The sequence below is a fragment of the Lonchura striata genome, chromosome 21, assembly GCF_050655825.1.
Source record: "Lonchura striata isolate lonStrDom1 chromosome 21, ASM5065582v1, whole genome shotgun sequence".
Taxonomy (NCBI): domain Eukaryota; kingdom Metazoa; phylum Chordata; class Aves; order Passeriformes; family Estrildidae; genus Lonchura; species Lonchura striata.
In genome coordinates this window covers 8,180,716-8,199,490 of record NC_140723.1, presented here as the reverse complement: position 1 = coordinate 8,199,490, position 18,775 = coordinate 8,180,716, and the positions used below count along the sequence as shown (strand labels likewise).

Below are 18,775 nucleotides of genomic sequence, written 5' to 3'. Positions count from 1 at the left end.
GCTTCCCGTGCTCCTGCCGCGCTCTCAGGCCGGCAGGGATCCCCGGCTCCCGGGAGCTGCTGGGCAGCCAGGCCCACTCCCCCTGCCTCCTCTCCTCCCCTCCCACCCCGATTCCCCTCCCAAGCCCTGCAGTCACTGCTGCTCTCTCCACTCAGGTGGCTTCCAAGAAGAAGGAGAGGAAGCTGCCGTCGGACGAGGAGCTGTCGGAGCAGGACGCGGACAACGGGAGGTTCTCGGATGATGAGGTCAGCTGCTCCCTCAACATCACGGATGAGATGAAGAGGATGTTCAACCAGCTGTGAGTACCCAGGGAAATGCTCCTGACAGGCAGCCTGAGCTGGAATCTCTGAGCTGCCAGCGTGGCACGGGCCAGGAGGCTTCGGGGAAGTTCAAATAAAATTATCGAATTTCGGCTCCTCCCTCAAGTGGGAGGGACTACAGAGGATATAAAAAATACAAATTGATTTTGCTATCCTGGGCTGTTGCAAAATAGGGAAAAACACAATGAAAAAGGGTCAAAACCAGGAGTCTGTTCTGCATGTCGGGCTGAATATTTGATTTCTAGAGTTTGCTGCTGCTTGGCTGGATAGAATTTGAACTGAAAGCTCAGCTTGGGGTAGATACAAACCTCTGAAGTTTTTTGTGATGTTTTTGAGTTGGGCTGCAGGCAAATGGGGAGCGGTGGATCTGTCTGGAAGGTCAGTGGACAGCAGTTTATAGACATCAGGAATGTTGGTGTTGTCAGCTTTGTTGCTGCAAAGTCCAATATCCCACACTGGATGAACTGGAGCTTATTTTACCAAAAGCTTTATCCCTAAACTAAATATTTTTGCCTAGAACTCTATCCCAAAGCAAAGCTTTACCCCAAACCAAATTCCTCCCAAGAAGGAAGTTTGTAACAGCCCAGGAGGGACTCTCAGCACGTGGTGCTGCTCTGAGCAGTTCAGGGAGGTGGCTGGAGGTGTGCCTTGTGTCCCCTTCTCCCATCAGGGCCACGATGGGGGTGGCCACAGCCTGGTGAGGCTTTTTGGGCTCTCTGCTGTTCTCTTCTGGCAGAGAAGAGCCCTGAGCAGCACCCTGGGGCTGGGTCCCTGTCGGAATCTGTGGTATTGATGATTCTGAGATTGTAGAAAGTCTCTGTCTGTCAGCCCCCTGCCAAAGCAGAAGCCATAATTGGTCTGTGCTGTTTCCAGGTTGTTTATTCTGTTTATCTCTCACATGTTCTGCTGCCCTGCCCAGCTCTGTCCTGCAGGGCAGCGTGTGGGGCTCTGCCCTCAGTGGGATGTGACAAACATTCAATACCAGAAACTCCCTGGGCTGGATTGACAAGAACGTGCCAATATCTGTCACCTACGTTGGACAGTGTGTCCCCAGCCTGAACCAACAGAAAAATGCCAACACCACAGTGAGACATGGAGGGTGTGAAGAAGGAGAAAAAGGACAAGGCACACCCAATTTCCTCCAGCTTGTGTCCTTTGAACCCCTAATCTAGAATCCTAAAATTTTACTTTTGCACCCGTGCCACATTGAATTATTACTGATATCAAACACTCAGAGCTGGTAATTCATTCTGTAAGGTTGAAAACTCTTTTCCATGGGCAGAGATCACAGCCAGTGTCTCTGGGGGCTCTGTCCAGGGGGTTCCTGACCCCTGCCAGGGTCCCAGGGCAGCCAGAGGGAAGCTCTGCATTCCCACGGGTCCCCTGCCAGCTCCTGCAGTGACAGCAGAGAGCAGAGCCCGCAGGGCTTTCCCACCCAGGGCAGCACAGGGTTTGTGTGGGGATGGTCTGGGCACCACCAGCTCCTCCTCTGCTGTCAGACACTGCCAGGAGTTCTGTTTCAGGGGAGCATTTCCTCCTTTCTGCCTGAATTCCCTGTGTGGGATGGATGGTTTTTGCCAAAGCTGTGGGTGATTTCCCTTGTTAGGGCTCCTTTCAGATGTCTTTAGGCCCTCAGTAACAATCAGTGTAATAAATACAGATTTTTGACTTCTCCACTGCTACAATCAGTGTGACAGCAGGCAGTGTGTGGATTTTTTAAAAACGCAAGAAGTTAAAATGTACCTGCTAGGTTGGTCATGCATTTGGGTTTTAATTTTGTTCCCAAACCTGCCCTGCGATACCCAGTTGTTTTTGGTCCTGCTAATGAAATTCTTATCTCCAGGTCCCATTACCTGTGGCACAAAGTGCTACAGGAGCCTTGGTGAAAGCGTTGGTGGCTCATTGGGGATGGGCTTGGGGTCTTTGTGAAGTAGAAAATAATAGCTTAGAAATGGAGGAGCTGGTATCATTAACAAAAACAAAACAACTTGATTTTTAGCTGTAATGAATTTATTTTTTAATAATTAAGTAGCACAAAATCTGAACTGCAGTGGGTTTTGTGCGAGGTCAGTCCAGGAGCCTTTGTGCTCTCTGACCAGGACAGATCATGGAAAAAGAAAACGATTTGAAGAAGTGGAATTGCAAAAGACACAATCATAAGTGTCCAAGTGTTTTAAATGACATTTTTGCAGTGCTGCTGATCCACACCAACCTCCTGTCCCTTGCCACACACTGCAGCCTCCAGGAACAGCATCAGGCTCTTTCCTGAGATGGTATCAGCTCAGAGGAAGTGAACTAAAGCCATAAAAATGCATCAGCGTGGAATCCAGGCTGCTTAGGGAGAATTTGCAGCTCTTTGTCAGGGCTCCTTAACCAGGATGAGGAGCAGCTACTACTCTGTGCAACTTTCCTTTATTGCACAAGGTTTGAGCAGATAAGGGTGTGAAAGGCCACTGCTGCCTGCGTGCTCTGCCCTCAGCACTGCAGCAGTGTGTGTGTCCTGCACAGCTGGGCTGCAGCAGGGTCTGCGTGCCCTGCACAGCTGGGCTGCAGCAGTGTCTGCATGCCCTGCACAGCTGGGCTGCATTAGGGTCTGTGTGCCCTGCACAGCTGGGCTGCAGCAGAGTATGCATGCCCTGCACAGCTGGGCTGCAGCAGGGTCTGTGTGCCCTGCACAGCTGGGCTGCAGCAGAGTATGCATGCCATGCACAGCTGGGCTGCAGCAGGGTCTGTGTGCCCTGCACAGCTGGGCTGCAGCAGAGTATGCATGCCCTGCACAGCTGGGCTGCAGCAGGGTCTGTCTGCATGCCCTGCACAGCTGGGCTGCAGCAGTGTCTGTGTGCCCTGCACAGCTGGGCTGCAGCAGGGTCTGTGTGTGCCCTGCACAGCTGGGCTGCATTAGGGTCTGTGTGCCCTGCACAGCTGGGCTGCAGCAGGGTCTGTGTGTGCCCTGCACAGCTGGGCTGCATTAGGGTCTGTGTGCCCTGCACAGCTGGGCTGCAGCAGAGTATGCATGCCCTGCACAGCTGGGCTGCAGCAGGGTCTGTGTGCCCTGCACAGCTGGGCTGCAGCAGAGTATGCATGCCCTGCACAGCTGGGCTGCAGCAGGTCTGTGTGTGCGTGCCCTGCACAGCTGGGCTGCAGCAGGTCTGTGTGCCCTGCACAGCTCAGCTGCAGCAGTGTCTGTGTGCCCTGCACAGCTCAGCTGCAGCAGGGTCTGTGTGTGCCCTGCACAGCTCAGCTGCAGCAGGGTCTCTGCATGCCCTGCACAGCTGGGCTGCAGCAGTGTCTGTCTGCGTGCCCTGCACAGCTGGGCTGCAGCAGGGTCTGTGTGCCCTGCACAGCTGGGCTGCATTAGGGTCTGTGTGCCCTGCACAGCTGGGATGCAGCAGGGTCTGTGTGCCGTGCACAGCTGGGCTGCAGCAGGGTCTGCATGCCCTGCACAGCTGGGCTGCAGCAGTGTCTGTCTGTGTGCCCTGCACAGCTCAGCTGCAGCAGGGTCTCTCTGCATGCCCTGCACAGCTGGGCTGCAGCAGGGTTTGTGTCCCCTGCACAGCTGGGCTGCAGCAGTGTCTGCATGCCCTGCACAGCTGGGCTGCAGCAGTGTCTGCATGCCCTGCGCAGCTGGGCTGCAGCAGTGTCTGCATGCCCTGCGCAGCTGGGCTGCAGCAGGGTCTGTCTGCATGCCCTGCACAGCTCAGCTGCAGCAGGGTCTGCATGCCCTGCACAGCTCAGCTGCAGCAGGGTCTGTGTGTCCCCTGCACAGCTGGGCTGCAGCAGTGTCTGCATGCCCTGCACAGCTGGGCTGCAGCAGTGTCTGCATGCCCTGCACAGCTCAGCTGCAGCAGGGTCTCTCTGCATGCCCTGCACAGCTGGGCTGCAGCAGGGTTTGTGTCCCCTGCACAGCTGGGCTGCAGCAGTGTCTGCATGCCCTGCACAGCTGGGGGGCTCAGCCTTTTCATCATCCCTGTTCCTCCAGCCCCGCTGTGTTCCAAGGGCTGCAGGGAGCCCTTGGCCGAACCCCCCGTGAAATCCTCGCGGCTTCCGAGCCTTGTGGCGTCCCCGGGGCTGTGTCTGGGCTCCTTTCCTTGGGAGGAAAGAACAGCTCCAAGCATTCCTGTGGTTTTGCAAACAGGGGAAGCTCCTGTGCAGCTCCATCTGGAGGGCAGAGCCAGGCCTTGTGCTCGCAGCAGCAGCTCCAACAAGGATCTTTTATTCTGCCCTGGGGTGGCAGAGAGCCCAGGAGAGAGGGGCCTGGGCAGTGGCACAGGCTGTTTGTAAAAGCTGTGAGGGTTTCCAGCCGCTGCATTGTCCCCCCATTCAGCTCTCACAGCCCATTTTTCTAGACAATTAATTAAAGGACTGCGGGAGCGGGGCTGGAGTGCTTTGGTTAATGCCTGTTTGTTCTCTCAGCCGGGAAACCTTTGATTTCGATGACGACTGTGACAGTTTAACGTGGGAGGAGAACGAGGAAACGCTGCTGCTGTGGGAAGACTTCACCAACTGCAACCCCTCCATTGACCTCCAAGGAGAGGTGAGTTCATTCCCGTTATTTTCTCCAACTCTTCTCTGCAGAAACTCTCCCTCAGCTACTCCTTTACAGCCATTTGAGCCTGTGGGTGTTTGACTGGTGATCTGGTTTGCCACACAAACTGACTTTGATTTTAAAATCCTCTTAGTGCTTCCCCTCTCTGGGTGATTTGCAGTCTGTGCAATCACTTTATTGGCCAAACTTTACTTCCTTGGCTCCTTCAGACTGATAATTTAAAATACTGAGTGAGAGGTGAAGGATCCAAGGTGTCCATTCCAGGAGCATCAGGAAATCTGTCACCCTTTCGAGCTTTCTCTAAAGCTCTGTGTTGACAGGAAGGAGGTTTAGATTTGATATTAAGAAAGAAATCCTTCCCTGTGAGGGTGGGGGTGCCCAGGGAAGCTGTGGCTGCTCCATCCCTGGCAGTGCCCAAGGCCAGGCTGGATGGGCTGGGAGCAGCCTGGGACAGTGGAAGGTGTCCCTGCCCATGGTGAACTTCGAGCTCCTTCCAGCCCAAGCCGGTCTGGGATTCTGTGATCTTCCACAGCGCCTCACCTTCTCTGTGAATCCTCATTCACACTTTAATGATGATAATATGTGGACAGTTGTTCCTGCGGGGAGCTGAGCAGCCTCGGTGTGGGCTGGGAGGTGTTGAAGGGTGTCAATCCCATCCCAAGAATCTTGTGCTTCCCTCTGCCCAGTCAGTGGGGATCTGCTGGCAGTGGTGGATAATGAACAGCTTCCTTTTAATCCTAAAATCCCGGGGAAATTCAGCTAATCCAGCCACTGCAGAGCCTTCTTAAACCAGCCTGGAGAGGGCTGGGAATGGGCTAGGAATGACTGGGAATGGGCTAGGAGCAGTCTGGGAATGGGCTAGGAACAGTCTGGGAATGGCTGGGAACGGGCTGGGAGTGGCTGTGGATGGACTGGCAGGGAATGGGTCTGGGAATTGCATGGAAAAGTCTGGGAGGGGACTGGGAGTTGCTGGGACTGGCAGGGCAAGATGGAATGGCAGGGAATGGTTGAGAATGGCAGGGAACAGCCTGGGAATGATGGAATGGCAGGGAATGGTTGAGAATGGCAGGGAACAGCCTGGGAATGATGAAGTGACTGGGAATGGTTGGGAATGGCTGGGAATGGCAGGGAACAGCCTGGGAATGGGAATGGCTGGGAATGGCAGGGAATAGCCTGGGAATGATTGATTGACTGGGAATGGTTGGGAACAGCTGGGAATTATGGAATGGCTGGGAATGGTTGGGAACAGCCTGGAAATGATGGAGTGACTGGGAATGGCTGGGAATGGCTGGGAATAGCCTGGGGATGATGGAGTGGCTGGGAATGGCAGGGAACAGCCTGGGAATGATGGAATGGCTGGGAACAGCCTGGGGATGATGGAGTGACTGGGAATGGCAGGGAACAGCCTGGAAATGATGCAGTGACTGGGAATGGCTGGGAATGGCAGGGAACAGCCTGGGGTGATGGAGTGGCTGGGAATGGCTGGGAATGGCTGGGAATAGCCTGGGGTGATGGAGTGGCTGGGAACGGCTGGGAACAGCCTGGGGATGATGGAGTGGCTGGGAATGGCTGGGAATGGTCAGGAACAGCCTGGGGATGATGGAGTGGCTGGGAATGGCTGGGAATGGTCGGGAACAGCCTGGGGATGATGGAGTGGCTGGGAGTGGCAGGGAACAGCCTGGGGATGATGGAGTGGCTGGGAACAGCCTGGGGATGATGGAGTGACTGGGAATGGCAGGGAACAGCCTGGGGATGATGGAGTGGCTGGGAATGGCTGGGAATGGTCAGGAACAGCCTGGGGATGATGGAGTGGCTGGGAATGGCTGGGAATGGTCGGGAACAGCCTGGGGATGATGGAGTGGCTGGGAGTGGCAGGGAACAGCCTGGGGATGATGGAGTGGCTGGGAATGGCCGTGTCAGTGCCTCGCTGCGCAGCACAGGCCGGGAGGAGGGAGGAGGGAGGTGATCCCACCGCCTCCGGCCGGGAAGATGCTGAGGCAGAAGCCTGGGCCGAACCGGTGCCGTTCGTGTTGCGCCTCCCCGGGCCTGGATCATCCATCCGGAGCTGCAGGAGCCTCTGGGGATTACTGGGAGCTGCTGGGGCTGCAGAAAGCGCGGAGAGCTGGAGCGGAGAGCGGCAGGGTGATAACGAGGAGCCTCGCGCAGGAATTAATGACAGCTGATTTGATTTGCATACTCCGGGTGTGCCTGGCTGAGCGCAGCAATAGCGCCGAGCCCAGGCCCCGCTTGGGGAAACGCTAAAGATTTTAAGAAGCTTAAATCCTTCTAAATGAAAATTATACAAGGAAAGGGTAGATTTGGCTTGTAGATGGAGGTTCAGAATAAAGACTGCTCCGGCTGTGCCTGCTCTTTAACATGTGCTTTACATGCCTGAATCTTCCTTCCGTGGGTTTTATTCCTTTCAAGTTCTTACACGCTGCCCTCGCCACCTTCTTTTATGACCTTCCTCCTTAAAGCTCTTCTGCATATAAAAGGATCAGCGGGATGATTCTTGTAACTCCAGGCTGGATAGCGTGGTGTGGGTACCAGGAACGAGCCCTGGAAATCTGCCACAGATGTGGCCGGAGCATGGAAACCCCATTAACACTCATTGGTGCAGTTGTGTTAATTTGAGGATAGTTTTTAATGGAAAATGGAGGTGGCTGAAGACTTGAAAGAGGGAACAGTGACATTGTGGTGCCTTTTTGGGCAGCACCAAACAGCTCTGTGTGTTTGGGAGTCCAGACTGTGCTGTCAGTCCAAAGGAGGAGCTTTCCTGTGGGACAGCATTTGTTCCTGCTTTATCCAGCAGTGCAGGAATTCCAGCGGGAATCCGTGTGTGCACTGGAGAGTGATGATCTGTAACTGGAAAATGAGAATTCCAGTGCAAAGCTGTGAGTAGCAGTGTGGTCAGTGTAGGGAAAATTAGAAGTTGTATGGCTGGAGAGCAATTCCAGTCTGTCCAAGTGTGATCATGCTGTGAAAGGCTCAGGAAAATCCAGGGGGTTGGTGCTGTGGAATGCAGCAGGTGCATGGGTTTAATTGCTGGAGCCTTGGTCAGACCTTGCCTTTTGTGTCCAGAGCTGTGGGCATGGCACAGAAATGTTTTCCTGGTATTCCAGATTGAAGAAGAATATTCCTGGCCTATGAAAAAATGTCTTTAAAAAATCAGTGCATAAAGGAACAGAACAACCTGCATTTCCAGGGGAGGTTAAGTAAAATCTCCAGTTCACTCCTGAAGTCCTTTATTTCCTTGCTAATTGTTTGTGTCCTCCTTTCCCCTGCAGGAAGAAAACCTGGGAAACTTGATCCACGAGACAGAGTCATTCTTCAAAACGAGAGACAAGGAATACCAGGAGACAATAGGGCAGATAGAGGTGAGGAAGGGGAGTTGTTCCTGATGGATGGACACAGCACAGCGCTGTGCTCTGGGGTGTCCCTGAGGGAAGCAGGAATGTCCATACATCCAAGAATGCAAAGGCATTTCCCTCTGTCGTGCCCTGGGGATTTTCCTAAATGCCATTCTCTGGGCTATTATTGCTCCATACTTCAGCACTGAGCATAAATCTGAGGCTGGTGGAGAGAGAACCTGCAGAACAAAGGGAATAAAACACACTATTATTCTTTTTTCCCCGCTTTGTTCTGCGTGTCCACCCTCACCCTGGGAAGTGCTTCCCAGGACTTGGCCTCACAGGTTGCCAGAAACAGCAGCTGGAGCTTCTCAAAATCTCTGTCCTGCCTGGAACTGCTTTCATTAATTACTGCCTGTTGACAAACAAGGTGCCAAGAGCAGGAAAAGCCCTGCAGGGCTGTTCAGAACCATCAGGGGCTGATTGCCCTTGCTGGGCTCGGGACTGCTTTGGCAGCTAGGAGCAGTGAGGTGAAACGTGCACTGTGGGCTGTCTGGGTGGGCTCTGGGCAGCTGAGGCAGGGTGAGAAGTGCAGGGAAACCCCGATTGCTGCTCCCCTGAAGCTGATTCCTTGCTCTTCTTTGCCCCAGCTGGAGCTGGCCACAGCCAAGAGCGACATGAACCGGCACCTGCACGAGTACATGGAGATGTGCAGCATGAAACGGGGCCTGGACGTGCAGATGGAGACCTGCAGGAGGCTCATCAAGGGCTCAGCTGACAGGTAGGGACTCCTCTGCTGCCCCAGCAGCTCCTTCCTGCTGGAGTTCTGGCTGCTGGGAATTTCAGCCTTTCTGTGCTGACAGGCTCTGACCCCCAGGAGAGCACTGCATTGACCTGGAGCCCTGGAGAAGGCTTCCAAAATAATTGGGATTATAGGTGTGTGGTTGGTTAGAAGTGTGTAGTATCACAGGGTGGAAATCTTAGAGTTTGGGGTTTTAGAATATAGTAATATATATGGAGCAAGATGGAGGTTTTAGGGTGGAGGTTGGTCCTTCTTCTTTACCTTCTTCTTCACCTTCATCTTCACGTTCTTCACCTTCTTCTTCATCTTCTTCTTCACCTTCTTCTTCACCTTCTTCTTCACCTTCTTCACCTTCATCTTCACCTTCATCTTCACATTCTTCACCTTCTTCACCTTCTTCACCTTCATCTTCATGGGTTTGGGTGGTATTTTGTAACTGGACAGAAAAGCCTTCATTGCGGACTTGGAGGGATTAGTTATTGGGTTAAAAGTGAAAATAATTTAGGTGTCATTTCTCAGTTGGATAGTTTAGCCTTAAAAGGCATTGTAGAGAAAGATGGTTGGCCATTTTGTGCCTTGTTGGTAAAGGACTGCAGAACTCACTGCTGTGGGCTGTAACATGGATAAGAAATAACAAACACCTGAGTCTGAGCATGAACCACATCTCGAGTGCCTTCAATCCTGACCCTGACAGAGGTAGAAAAAGAAGCTGGAAACCAGCACATCCCCTCCTGGGTCTGGTGCTGGAGAGGGCACCTAGGACAGAGGCTAGGCAGAGTTAAAGGAATAAAGTAGGGATTTATTGAAAGGCCTTCGAAGATACACCTTGGGCAGTGCAAGAGCCTGGCTGTGACTGCACCCAAGATGGACCATGGGTCATGAGTTTTCACAGTTTTATAAGTTTAGTCCATTTGCACATTGTGGGGTAATTGTCCTATTACAGCTTCAGGTAATGAAGTCACATCCTCCCCGTTTGCTTTTGTTCACACTTTTTGGGGCCTGAAGCTGCAATAGTTCCCCTTGGTTGTGGGGCTGGAAAAGGATTGTTTTTTCTGACTAAACTGTGAAGAGAACTTGCTAACACTCTGTGTGAAGTTCAGAGTTACACACTAATGCAGCACAGAATCTGAGAAATACGAAAGCTAAAACTTAAGGCATCAGTTCCTGCCAGCCTGGGCTAAAGGCAGCACTGTCACTTGGTGGCCTTGTCCTTTGGAGAATCTCGTGTCCCAGATCAGCCTGAAAGGGGGCCTGCAGCAGAGTGTGGGGTCCTGTTCCTTGGAAAGCCCCAAGGGTTCAGCAGCTGCTCCTAAACACAGGGAGCTCCAGCTCAGCTGGACTTGCAGTCTTTAACATCTCAGATTTAGAACTCTTAAAACCCCAAATTAAATCTCGACTCTGGACTTACATGAAGAACTTGGTTTTTTAATCTTCTCATGTGTTAAGAACCTTACACTGTGAGGGATTTCTCTTATCTCTTGCTCAACCCTGGTAGAACAAGATGATAAACTTTCAATTTTCAGGGCTCTGGGTATTAGGGATGCTGAGAGTAAACCTGGGCCATCCCCATCAGTAAACCTGGGCCAGCCTCTGTGTTTGTGTAGGGGATTGGGGGGGTGGACTGATATTTACTGTAAACCCAAAAGTTTAATTTTATTAAAGGTTTTTTTTTTTTTAATAGCCTGGGGGAATGCCAGTGTTAAATGTTAATAAAGGGGTTTTTAAATAGTACTGGGAAGGGAAAGTGACTCTTTTCTTGTAAGACTTTTTTTCTTCCTTCCATCACGGATATGTAACTTTTGGGCTGCACCTTTCCCTGCAGGAATTCTCCATCCCCCAGCTCGGTAGCCAGCAGTGACTCAGGAAACACAGACGAAATTCAGGATGACTTGGACAGAGAGACGGACGTGGAGCCCATGGTCAGCTGATAGCAAGTGGGAGCATTCCAGTCAAGGGCAAGATGGAGAGAGAAGATTCCAAACCAATTGCTGGGGGAAAGGTGGAAGACTCGAGAGCCCCCTCAGAGGGACTCTGAGGACTCATTCCTACACACATCCCCTCCCAGCCACGGATTGGTGCTGTACATTTCTATTGTTCTACAAACCATGAATGCAGAGTCCTGTAGGAAACACGGTGTTTTAATTGTGCCTTTGCCCCAAGCTGAGCCACTTTGAGCTCCAGTGGAATATTAATAGCAGGTGTTTTTATAAAATATATTATTTAAAAAAAAACCAAAAAGCAACCAAAGCTGGTGGCAGCAGAGGATGGTGCTGCAGAGGCTCTGGGTACTTTAATAAGCTGCTGGTTTTATTGAGCTGCTGCACTGATTGGCAAAAGCAACATTGGCAAAAAGAGCAGCAAAACCAAGACAATTGTGGTGCAATTACCGATGTCTGGCACAAGAAAAAAAAAAAAAAGAATTGCCTCCAAATTGAACTGCAAACGTTTAAAAATAACAGCGGGTTTGGAGACAGCTCGCAGGGTGAAGCAGTTCTACAAAATTCATTGGGTTTTCTTCATCCCACCTTTTGGGGTGAGGGAGCCTTTGGGATGTGTCCAAGGTTTCTTCTGGACTCAGGACCTGGAGGAGCAGGACTCAGCTCGGTGGCAAAGCAGGGGGGCACAGGAGGGGTCACTGGGGGGGGACTATCACTGAGTAACTTCTATGCAAAAACAACAAAAAAAAAAAGCTCGCCTTATTTATACGGAATGTTTGGTCCCTGCTGGGCTACAGTTATCCCTTGGGAAAAGGAAAGCTAAACCCACATTTGCACACTTAGATGTCTGTAGAGCTTCTTTTGAGGTGGAATGTCGTATCACAATGCCTTTGTTTCCAGTGGTTGGATTAGGAGGGGGGTCAGCCCTGGTTTGTGTCATTTTTCAGGGTTTCTTTATTTAGTGTTTGCAGATTTTCCTTTGCTGACAGAGATAACTCCATTTATGCTGCTTCCATGGTGTGTAGAGTGGGGTAGGTGAAGCATCAGGATAAACTGACCTAGGTGTGGGCTGGAGACAGGACTTTGGGAGAGGTCCAGAGCACTGTTCTTGGGGAAGGCTGAACACTGGGAAATGCTGGAATCCTTTTTAGGGCGTAGTAAACTGAATCCCGAAGTGCTGCTGCCCTAGAACTGGGGAGGAACAGCCACGTGCTTTCTCTGTGAGAAAGTGGCAAGACCTTGGCTTTGCCCATCTTTCTGCATTTTTACCCAGGAGAAGCAGCATCAAAGTCGGATCACGCGGTGGTGGCTGAGGAAACCCCGGCCCCACTGAGCTCTTCACAGTTAGAGTGGGAATTGTAGCCCCTCAGCCAGGTAAAAACAGGGTATAAACCTCAGCCAATAACTTCTTGTTTGTTTTTAAACCAAGATTGAGAACGTAGTTGATACTGCCCAAAGCCAGCTGTGGGGTTAAGCAGTGGTTGGAACTCAGAATAAATACCAAATGTGTTTGTTTTGCCTGCCAGGAAGCTTGGGAACTGCTGTGCAGGAGCAGTGCTAGGGCTGGACAGGGAAAATCCCAATTTCTGCACCCTCTCAGTGCGAGGGAAAGGCAAAGTGGCCAATCCTGGGAGCTTCCTGAGTGGTGTTCCCAAGCCTCTGGATCTCTGGAGTTGCAGTGCAAGCAGGCAGTGCAGATCCGTGCTGCTCCATTCCATAAGGAGCACAGGTCTCTTGGAAAATGGCTCATTCCTGGGTGGGAACTCCTCAGCCTGGCGTGGCCACGGAGAGGGGCAGGGCCTCGGGGGTCCTGGTGGAGCTGTGGGCACAGGAATGTTTCCCCTCCTGTGCTGCTGCCTGGCTGTCAGCTCCATCTCCCGCCTGGACACGGCCAACGAGCTCCCAGCCTTTCCCAGGCTGGGAAAAAGGGACCAGGAGGATCCATCACCATCCACAGCTGATGGCTTCTGTCCAAGCCCGTGGATCCAGGGGTATTCCTGTGCTGTCCTTACTGGTGGCAATGCTCAGTGCAGAGTAGGTGACAACTCCTTGGATCCTGGGGTGAGGGGCTTTCCAAAGCCTGGTCTGTCCTGTAAATGTAGATAGCTTTTTTTCTGGAAGAGAAACCTCATTCCAAAGTGCTCATTCCAGTTATTTCTTAGGTGGCCAAAGTGGTAAATGTGATGTTCACTAGGGCTGCAAGCTGGGGGTGTGTGGGGGGGGTGGGATTTGGGGTGTTATTTTGGCTGGGTCTGCATGTTTGAAATCTGCAATTTGAAGGGGTTTGAAGGGTTTTGAACTTCAGCTGCTCCCGAGGAGCCTCTCCTGAGGCTGAGGAAGCATCTGCCATGTCTGGATGTCTGTGATGCTTCAGTGGCTGGGGCAGGCATTGCTCAGCACAGTGAATCAGCTCCTGGAGCCTGGCCCTGGCTCCCTTCCTGGCTCCCTTCCTGCCGGGAGTGCTCCTGGAGCCTGTCCCTGGCTCCCCTCACCGGGATCGCTCCCGGAGCTGCCCCTGGCTCCTCTGCCCGGGATCGCTCCCGGAGCTGCCCCTGGCTCCTCTGCCCGGGATCGCTCCCGGAGCCGCCCCTGGCTCCTCTGCCCGGGATCGCTCCCGGAGCTGCCCCTGGCTCCCTTCCCCCGGGATCGCTCCCGGAGCTGCCCTGGCTCCTCTGCCTGGGATCACTCCCGGAGCTGCCCCTGGCTCCTCTGCCCGGGATCGCTCCCGGAGCCGCCCCTGGCTCCCCTCACCGGGATCGCTCCCGGAGCTGCCCCTGGCTCCCTTCCCCCGGGATCGCTCCCGGAGCTGCCCTGGCTCTTCTGCCTGGGATCACTCCCGGAGCTGCCCCTGGCTCCTCTGCCCGGGATCGCTCCCGGAGCTGCCCCTGGCTCCCTTCCCCCGGGATCGCTCCCGGAGCCGCCCCTGGCTCCCTTCCCCCGGGATCGCTCCCGGAGCTGCCCCTGGCTCCTCTGCCCGGGATCGCTCCCGGAGCTGCCCCTGGCTCCTCTCACCGGGATCGCTCCCGGAGCTGCCCCTGGCTCCCTTCCCCCGGGATCGCTCCCGGAGCTGCCCCTGGCTCCTCTGCCCGGATCGCTCCCGGAGCTGCCCCTGGCTCCCTTCCCCCGGGATCGCTCCCGGAGCTGCCCCTGGCTCCTCTGCCCGGGATCGCTCCCGGAGCTGCCCCTGGCTCCTCTCACCGGGATCGCTCCCGGAGCTGCCCCTGGCTCCTCTCACCGGGATCGCTCCCGGAGCTGCCCTGGCTCCTCTCACCCTGAAACACTCCTGGCACCACAGCCCCAGCAGCTGTCGGGGTCGTGCTGCCCTTCCGCTCTGGGTTTGTTATTTTTCATTAAAACTGAGGTAGGAAAGAGGCTGAGTGTTCCCAAACCCAGGAGCTGTTGTGCTGAGGGCAGGGAATTCCCACAGCTAGAATTGGGGTGTAGGGTAGGGCATGGAATTCCCACAGCTGGAATTGGGGTGTAGGGTAGGGCATGGAATTCCCACAGCTGGAACTGGGGTGTAGGGTGGGCAGGGAATTCCCACAGCTGGAACTGGGGTGTAGGGTGGGCAGGGAATTCCCACAGCTGGAATTGGGGTGTAGGGTGGGCAGGGAATTCCCACAGCTGGAATTGGGGTGTAGGGTGGGCAGGAGCACCCACAGTGGGTGGGTGAGAGGGATGTGGGGTGTCGTAGAGGGTGTAGAACTCACGTGCATGGTGGTGATGTGTAGGACAGTAGAGGTTCCCATGGGTGTCGGTGTCTTTCTTGTAACCACATGTAATCCATTTTTAAAGAAGAAAAGGTGTTTTCATACTCGGGGTCGGGGTTTATTTTCATTTAGGCTGGACCAGCCCTTTTGGGGGCAGCTGGGGTTGGTCCTTGGGGGTTTCCCTGGGAGGTTGTTGGTTCCAAGTCCAGCCGTGCTGCTGCTCCTGCTCCGTGTGCGTGGCACCGCTCCAGAAACCAGATCAAAGCTTGCCAGAGGAAAAAAAAAAAAAAAAAAAGAAAAAAAGGAATTTAATTGTAAAAATGCTGGAAATGATCTTGATGACCTCTTTCTTTTTTTCCTTTGTAAAGCTGTAAATACTTTATTTTTGTTTTCTATTCTTAATGCGGTGTCATATTGACACTTTTTTAGATTTACAGTCAGAAAATCCTCCTCATTGTTTCTCATTTTTTAAAAGGGGATTTCAAGGAAGCAAATTTTTTTGCTCGCTAGCGGTGTAATAATAGATCAAATTCCTAAACTGGGTTTGTACAAAAATGTTTTCAGTAAACAAATGGCAGTTTGTGGATGCATGTTGTTCAAAAATGTCCAAAGAATAACGTGGTACAAATGTTTTAAAGAATAATGTGGTACAAACATTTTTTTCAAAGACTTAGTGATTATCGTCTTAGTTCACACAAGGAAAAAAGAAAAATTATTTAAAAAATTGTTTGGGGGGGAATGTAATGAAACTCATCTAAGCTAAATGTGTAATCTATTTATAAAAACACAGTATATATTCTATTTTTATCAGAGGTTTTTAAAGTGCAAACAGATTTCTGTTGGCAGATGCAATCGTTCCCTTGTAAAGTCTCTTCTGCTCTACAGGACCCCCAAATTCTCTGATGGTTCCAAGAGTCAACGTGGAAATAACCAGGACAGGTTTGGCTGTGGAGCACTCACAGGTGGCTTCCTCCAGGGGAGCTGCAGGTTCAGCATCTCTTCTGCCTCTGCAGGATTGTTGCTGTGATTTTATTCCCTTCCCTGTGATTTTATTCCCTTTCCCCGACTGGGAGGATACTCCTGGAAAGGGTCAGGACCTCCTGGAGCACGGCAGGACAGGGGTTAAACTCTGCCTCAGCCCGGAGAATATAAAAATGAACTATAAATTACATTTGTACCTGTAGAAATTGGGATTAACTCAACAAAACCAAACAGCAGATGGGAATCCTGCCCGAATACGCATGCAGAGCTGCTTCTGAAGTGGGATGATATTAATTCTCTTTTCCATGATGATTCCTGCCAGCAGAACCACGAGCTGGCTGCGGCAGGGCCGTGGGTGCTCCCGGAGCTGTCGGGGTGTTTCCCTTGGCTCCGGGAGCACGGCGAGGATGTTTGTGTTGGAAGGGCTGCAGAGCTGCGAGGTTTCACCTTGGAGTGCTTCATTTTAGAGCTGAGCGTTTAAGGAACGATTTCTCCCGGCTGAATTGAGACATCCCAGCGCTTCCAGGAGGCGGGAGCACCCCAGTGAGGATTTTCCACCTTTGGCTTGAGGACTTTTGGGGTTTTTCTCCCTCTGCCCGGCTGCAGGGGAGCACGCAGCTTTTGAAGCTCTGTGCCGTCGGGGTTGCCACCCAAACGCTGGGATTTCAGCTTTTTAGCAGGATGTCATTTGTGTCTGTTTGAGTTTTAACTAAAACAAAATTACCAACGAGGCAACAGGCGGTGTCCTGGTGGGAATGACAGCAGGGTGAGCTGGGAGCTGCTCACTGCCTGCCAAATTCCCCGTGGGAATGGGATGCCAGCCCCTCTCCCTGGCTCAGGCTTTGGCACAGCAGTGGGGAAGCCCTTGAGCCTTCCCTTTCTGTCTGTTTTTGTGCAGCTTCAGTGTCCTCAGGCCCTTCTGCGTTTGCAGGAGCCTTCCAAAGCTTCTCTTTTGAAGGAGCAACAAATTGTGTTTCATTGTGGGTGTTTGATTGCAGAATCACCATTCCCCCTAATCTGAGGCACTCCAACAGTGAAGCACTTGGGGAGGGGGTGCTTGTCAGTCTGGCCAGCTCCCTTTTTTGGGAAATGATGATGTTAAAGCTTAAAACAAGCCCTGGGGTGGCTTCAAACCGCTGTCACCTCTGTGGCAGAACAGCCCAGACCACGGTGCCACAAACCCGGGGGAGCTGCCCAGACTTTCACCCCCGAAAACCCAAATTTCTGTTTTATTGGAGAGGGTTTGAGGGCGGTCCAACCTCAGTCACTAAAACACACTCCTTCCTGTGACCTGGTTTCACCAAAAAACTCACAGTCCAATCCCTGAAACACCTTCCTGTGGTTAAAGTAAATGTAGCGACCTTCAGCCAAAAAAGATTATTTATTATTTATCATGTTCGAGTGGGGGGTATTGATGCCTCTTCCCTCCTGCTGTGTCACTTCTTGTCGGTTCCTCTTTAGGTCACTTGAGAGTTTCTTTTATCCCCACGACAACGAACTGCTGATGGTGCGAGAATGCCCCTGGTTACCGTCCCCGTGTAAATATTGTGCTTTATATTCTGTATATTAGCTACTTTTAACGGAAAAGACTGGACTGATGACGCTCTTGGATGACCCCAGGAGGGGAAAGGCCAGAGGATGACCCAGCTCCCGGCCTCTGGGGCTGGAATCCTGTGCTGGCAACCCGCAGCGGCTGGAATGGGACACCACCAGTGGGTTTGGGACCACGAAACGCTTCGAGAATCCAATCCACGTCCGGAGGAGCCCCGAGAGCTCCCTCAGCCAGAGCCAGAACCACGCGCCCTCCTCCGAGCTCGGCGGATTTGCTCCGTTTTCCTTTTTTTAGTGCCAAAAACCGACCCCACCGCCCCCTCGCAGGTCTGCTGGTGGCTCTCCGTGTGCTGCTGCGGTGCCCAGCTGTGTCCAGATGTGCTCAGCTGTGTCCAGCCGGTGTCCAGCCCATGTCCAGTGGTGCCCAGCTGTGTCCAGCCCGTGTCCAGCTGTGTCCAGTGGTGCCCAGCCGGTGTCCAGCTGTGTCCAGTGGTGCCCAGCTGTGCCCAGCCCATGTCCAGCTGTGTCCAGTGGTGCCCAGCCGGTGTCCAGCTGTGCCCAGCCCATGTCCAGCTGTGTCCAGTGGTGCCCAGCCAGTGTCCAGCTGTGCCCAGCCCATGTCCAGCTGTGTCCAGTGGTGCCCAGCCGGTGTCCAGCTGTGCCCAGCCCATGTCCAGCTGTGTCCAGTGGTGCCCAGCCGGTGTCCAGCTGTGCCCAGCCCATGTCCAGCTGTGTCCAGCGGTGCCCAGCCCGTGCCCAGCTGTGTCCAGTGGTGCCCAGCCGGTGTCCAGCTGTGTCCAGTGGTGCCCAGCCGGTGTCCAGCTGTGTCCAGCCCATGTCCAGCTGTGTCCAGCGGTGCCCAGCCCGTGTCCAGCTGTGTCCAGCTGTGTCCAGCGGTGCCCAGCCCGCCCCACCCCTCCGTCCTGCCGGGCCGGGGCTCAGCCGGTGCCGCACCCCAGGGGCAGGAGCTGCCCATGAAACGGGTCCCAGTCGGTCTCCGGTGACGATGAAAACCACAAAAAACTATAAAATAAACACCAACCTCCTGGTTGAACGGCTCTGCGTGTTAATTCTTGGGGCGGAAAACGCCTCTAAAGCAAAAGGATTTGGCTCTGAGGAGGGAGGGACCATCCTCGTTTCCCAAAATCCGCCCAGCCCAGGTGATTTGGGGTCATAAAATAGCCCGAACTGCCCTCAAATTCAAGGTCCTTCAGCTGCTGCTCTTGAAACATGACTCTCCTTGGAAGTTAAAATACCTCCTGCACACTTCAGCCTTCCCCTGGCCCTGTGCCCCAGCCGGGCCCCACCTTTGGGTTAAAATCGCCCCTTTTTTGCCCAAGTCTCAGTTCCCAAGGAGATCCTCAGTTGATTTCTCTTTCTCCCCGGCGAAATCCTCTCCGGCGGCTCGGACCCGCTGAGCTCCGGGCGCAGCCCCATCCGCCGCCTCTCTTCGGGCCGCTTTTGTTGTTGTTTTTCCCGAATTTCCCTTTTTTTAAAGGATTTTTGGCTCCTTCCCGCGCCCCGCCCCCTCCCGCGTGCCGCGCGCGCCACCGCCCCTCTCCGGCCGCAACCATCACC

General features: G+C 53.3%; 1 protein-coding gene across 2 annotated transcripts in view; it reads left to right on the top strand.

Annotated features, from left to right (window-relative positions):
* Positions 1-18,246, top strand: part of IFFO2 (intermediate filament family orphan 2) — a 54,337-nt gene extending 36,091 nt beyond the window's left edge. For both annotated transcript variants that reach the window (XM_021533790.4, XM_085559024.1), the window contains 5 exons: positions 156-298; positions 4,734-4,854; positions 8,154-8,243; positions 8,867-8,997; positions 10,841-18,246. In XM_021533790.4, coding sequence (XP_021389465.1) covers positions 156-298; positions 4,734-4,854; positions 8,154-8,243; positions 8,867-8,997; positions 10,841-10,946 — 591 coding nt within the window. In that variant the 3' untranslated portion in view covers positions 10,947-18,246. The remainder of the gene's footprint in view (positions 1-155; positions 299-4,733; positions 4,855-8,153; positions 8,244-8,866; positions 8,998-10,840) is intronic.
* The last annotated feature ends 529 nt before the right edge of the window (positions 18,247-18,775 follow it).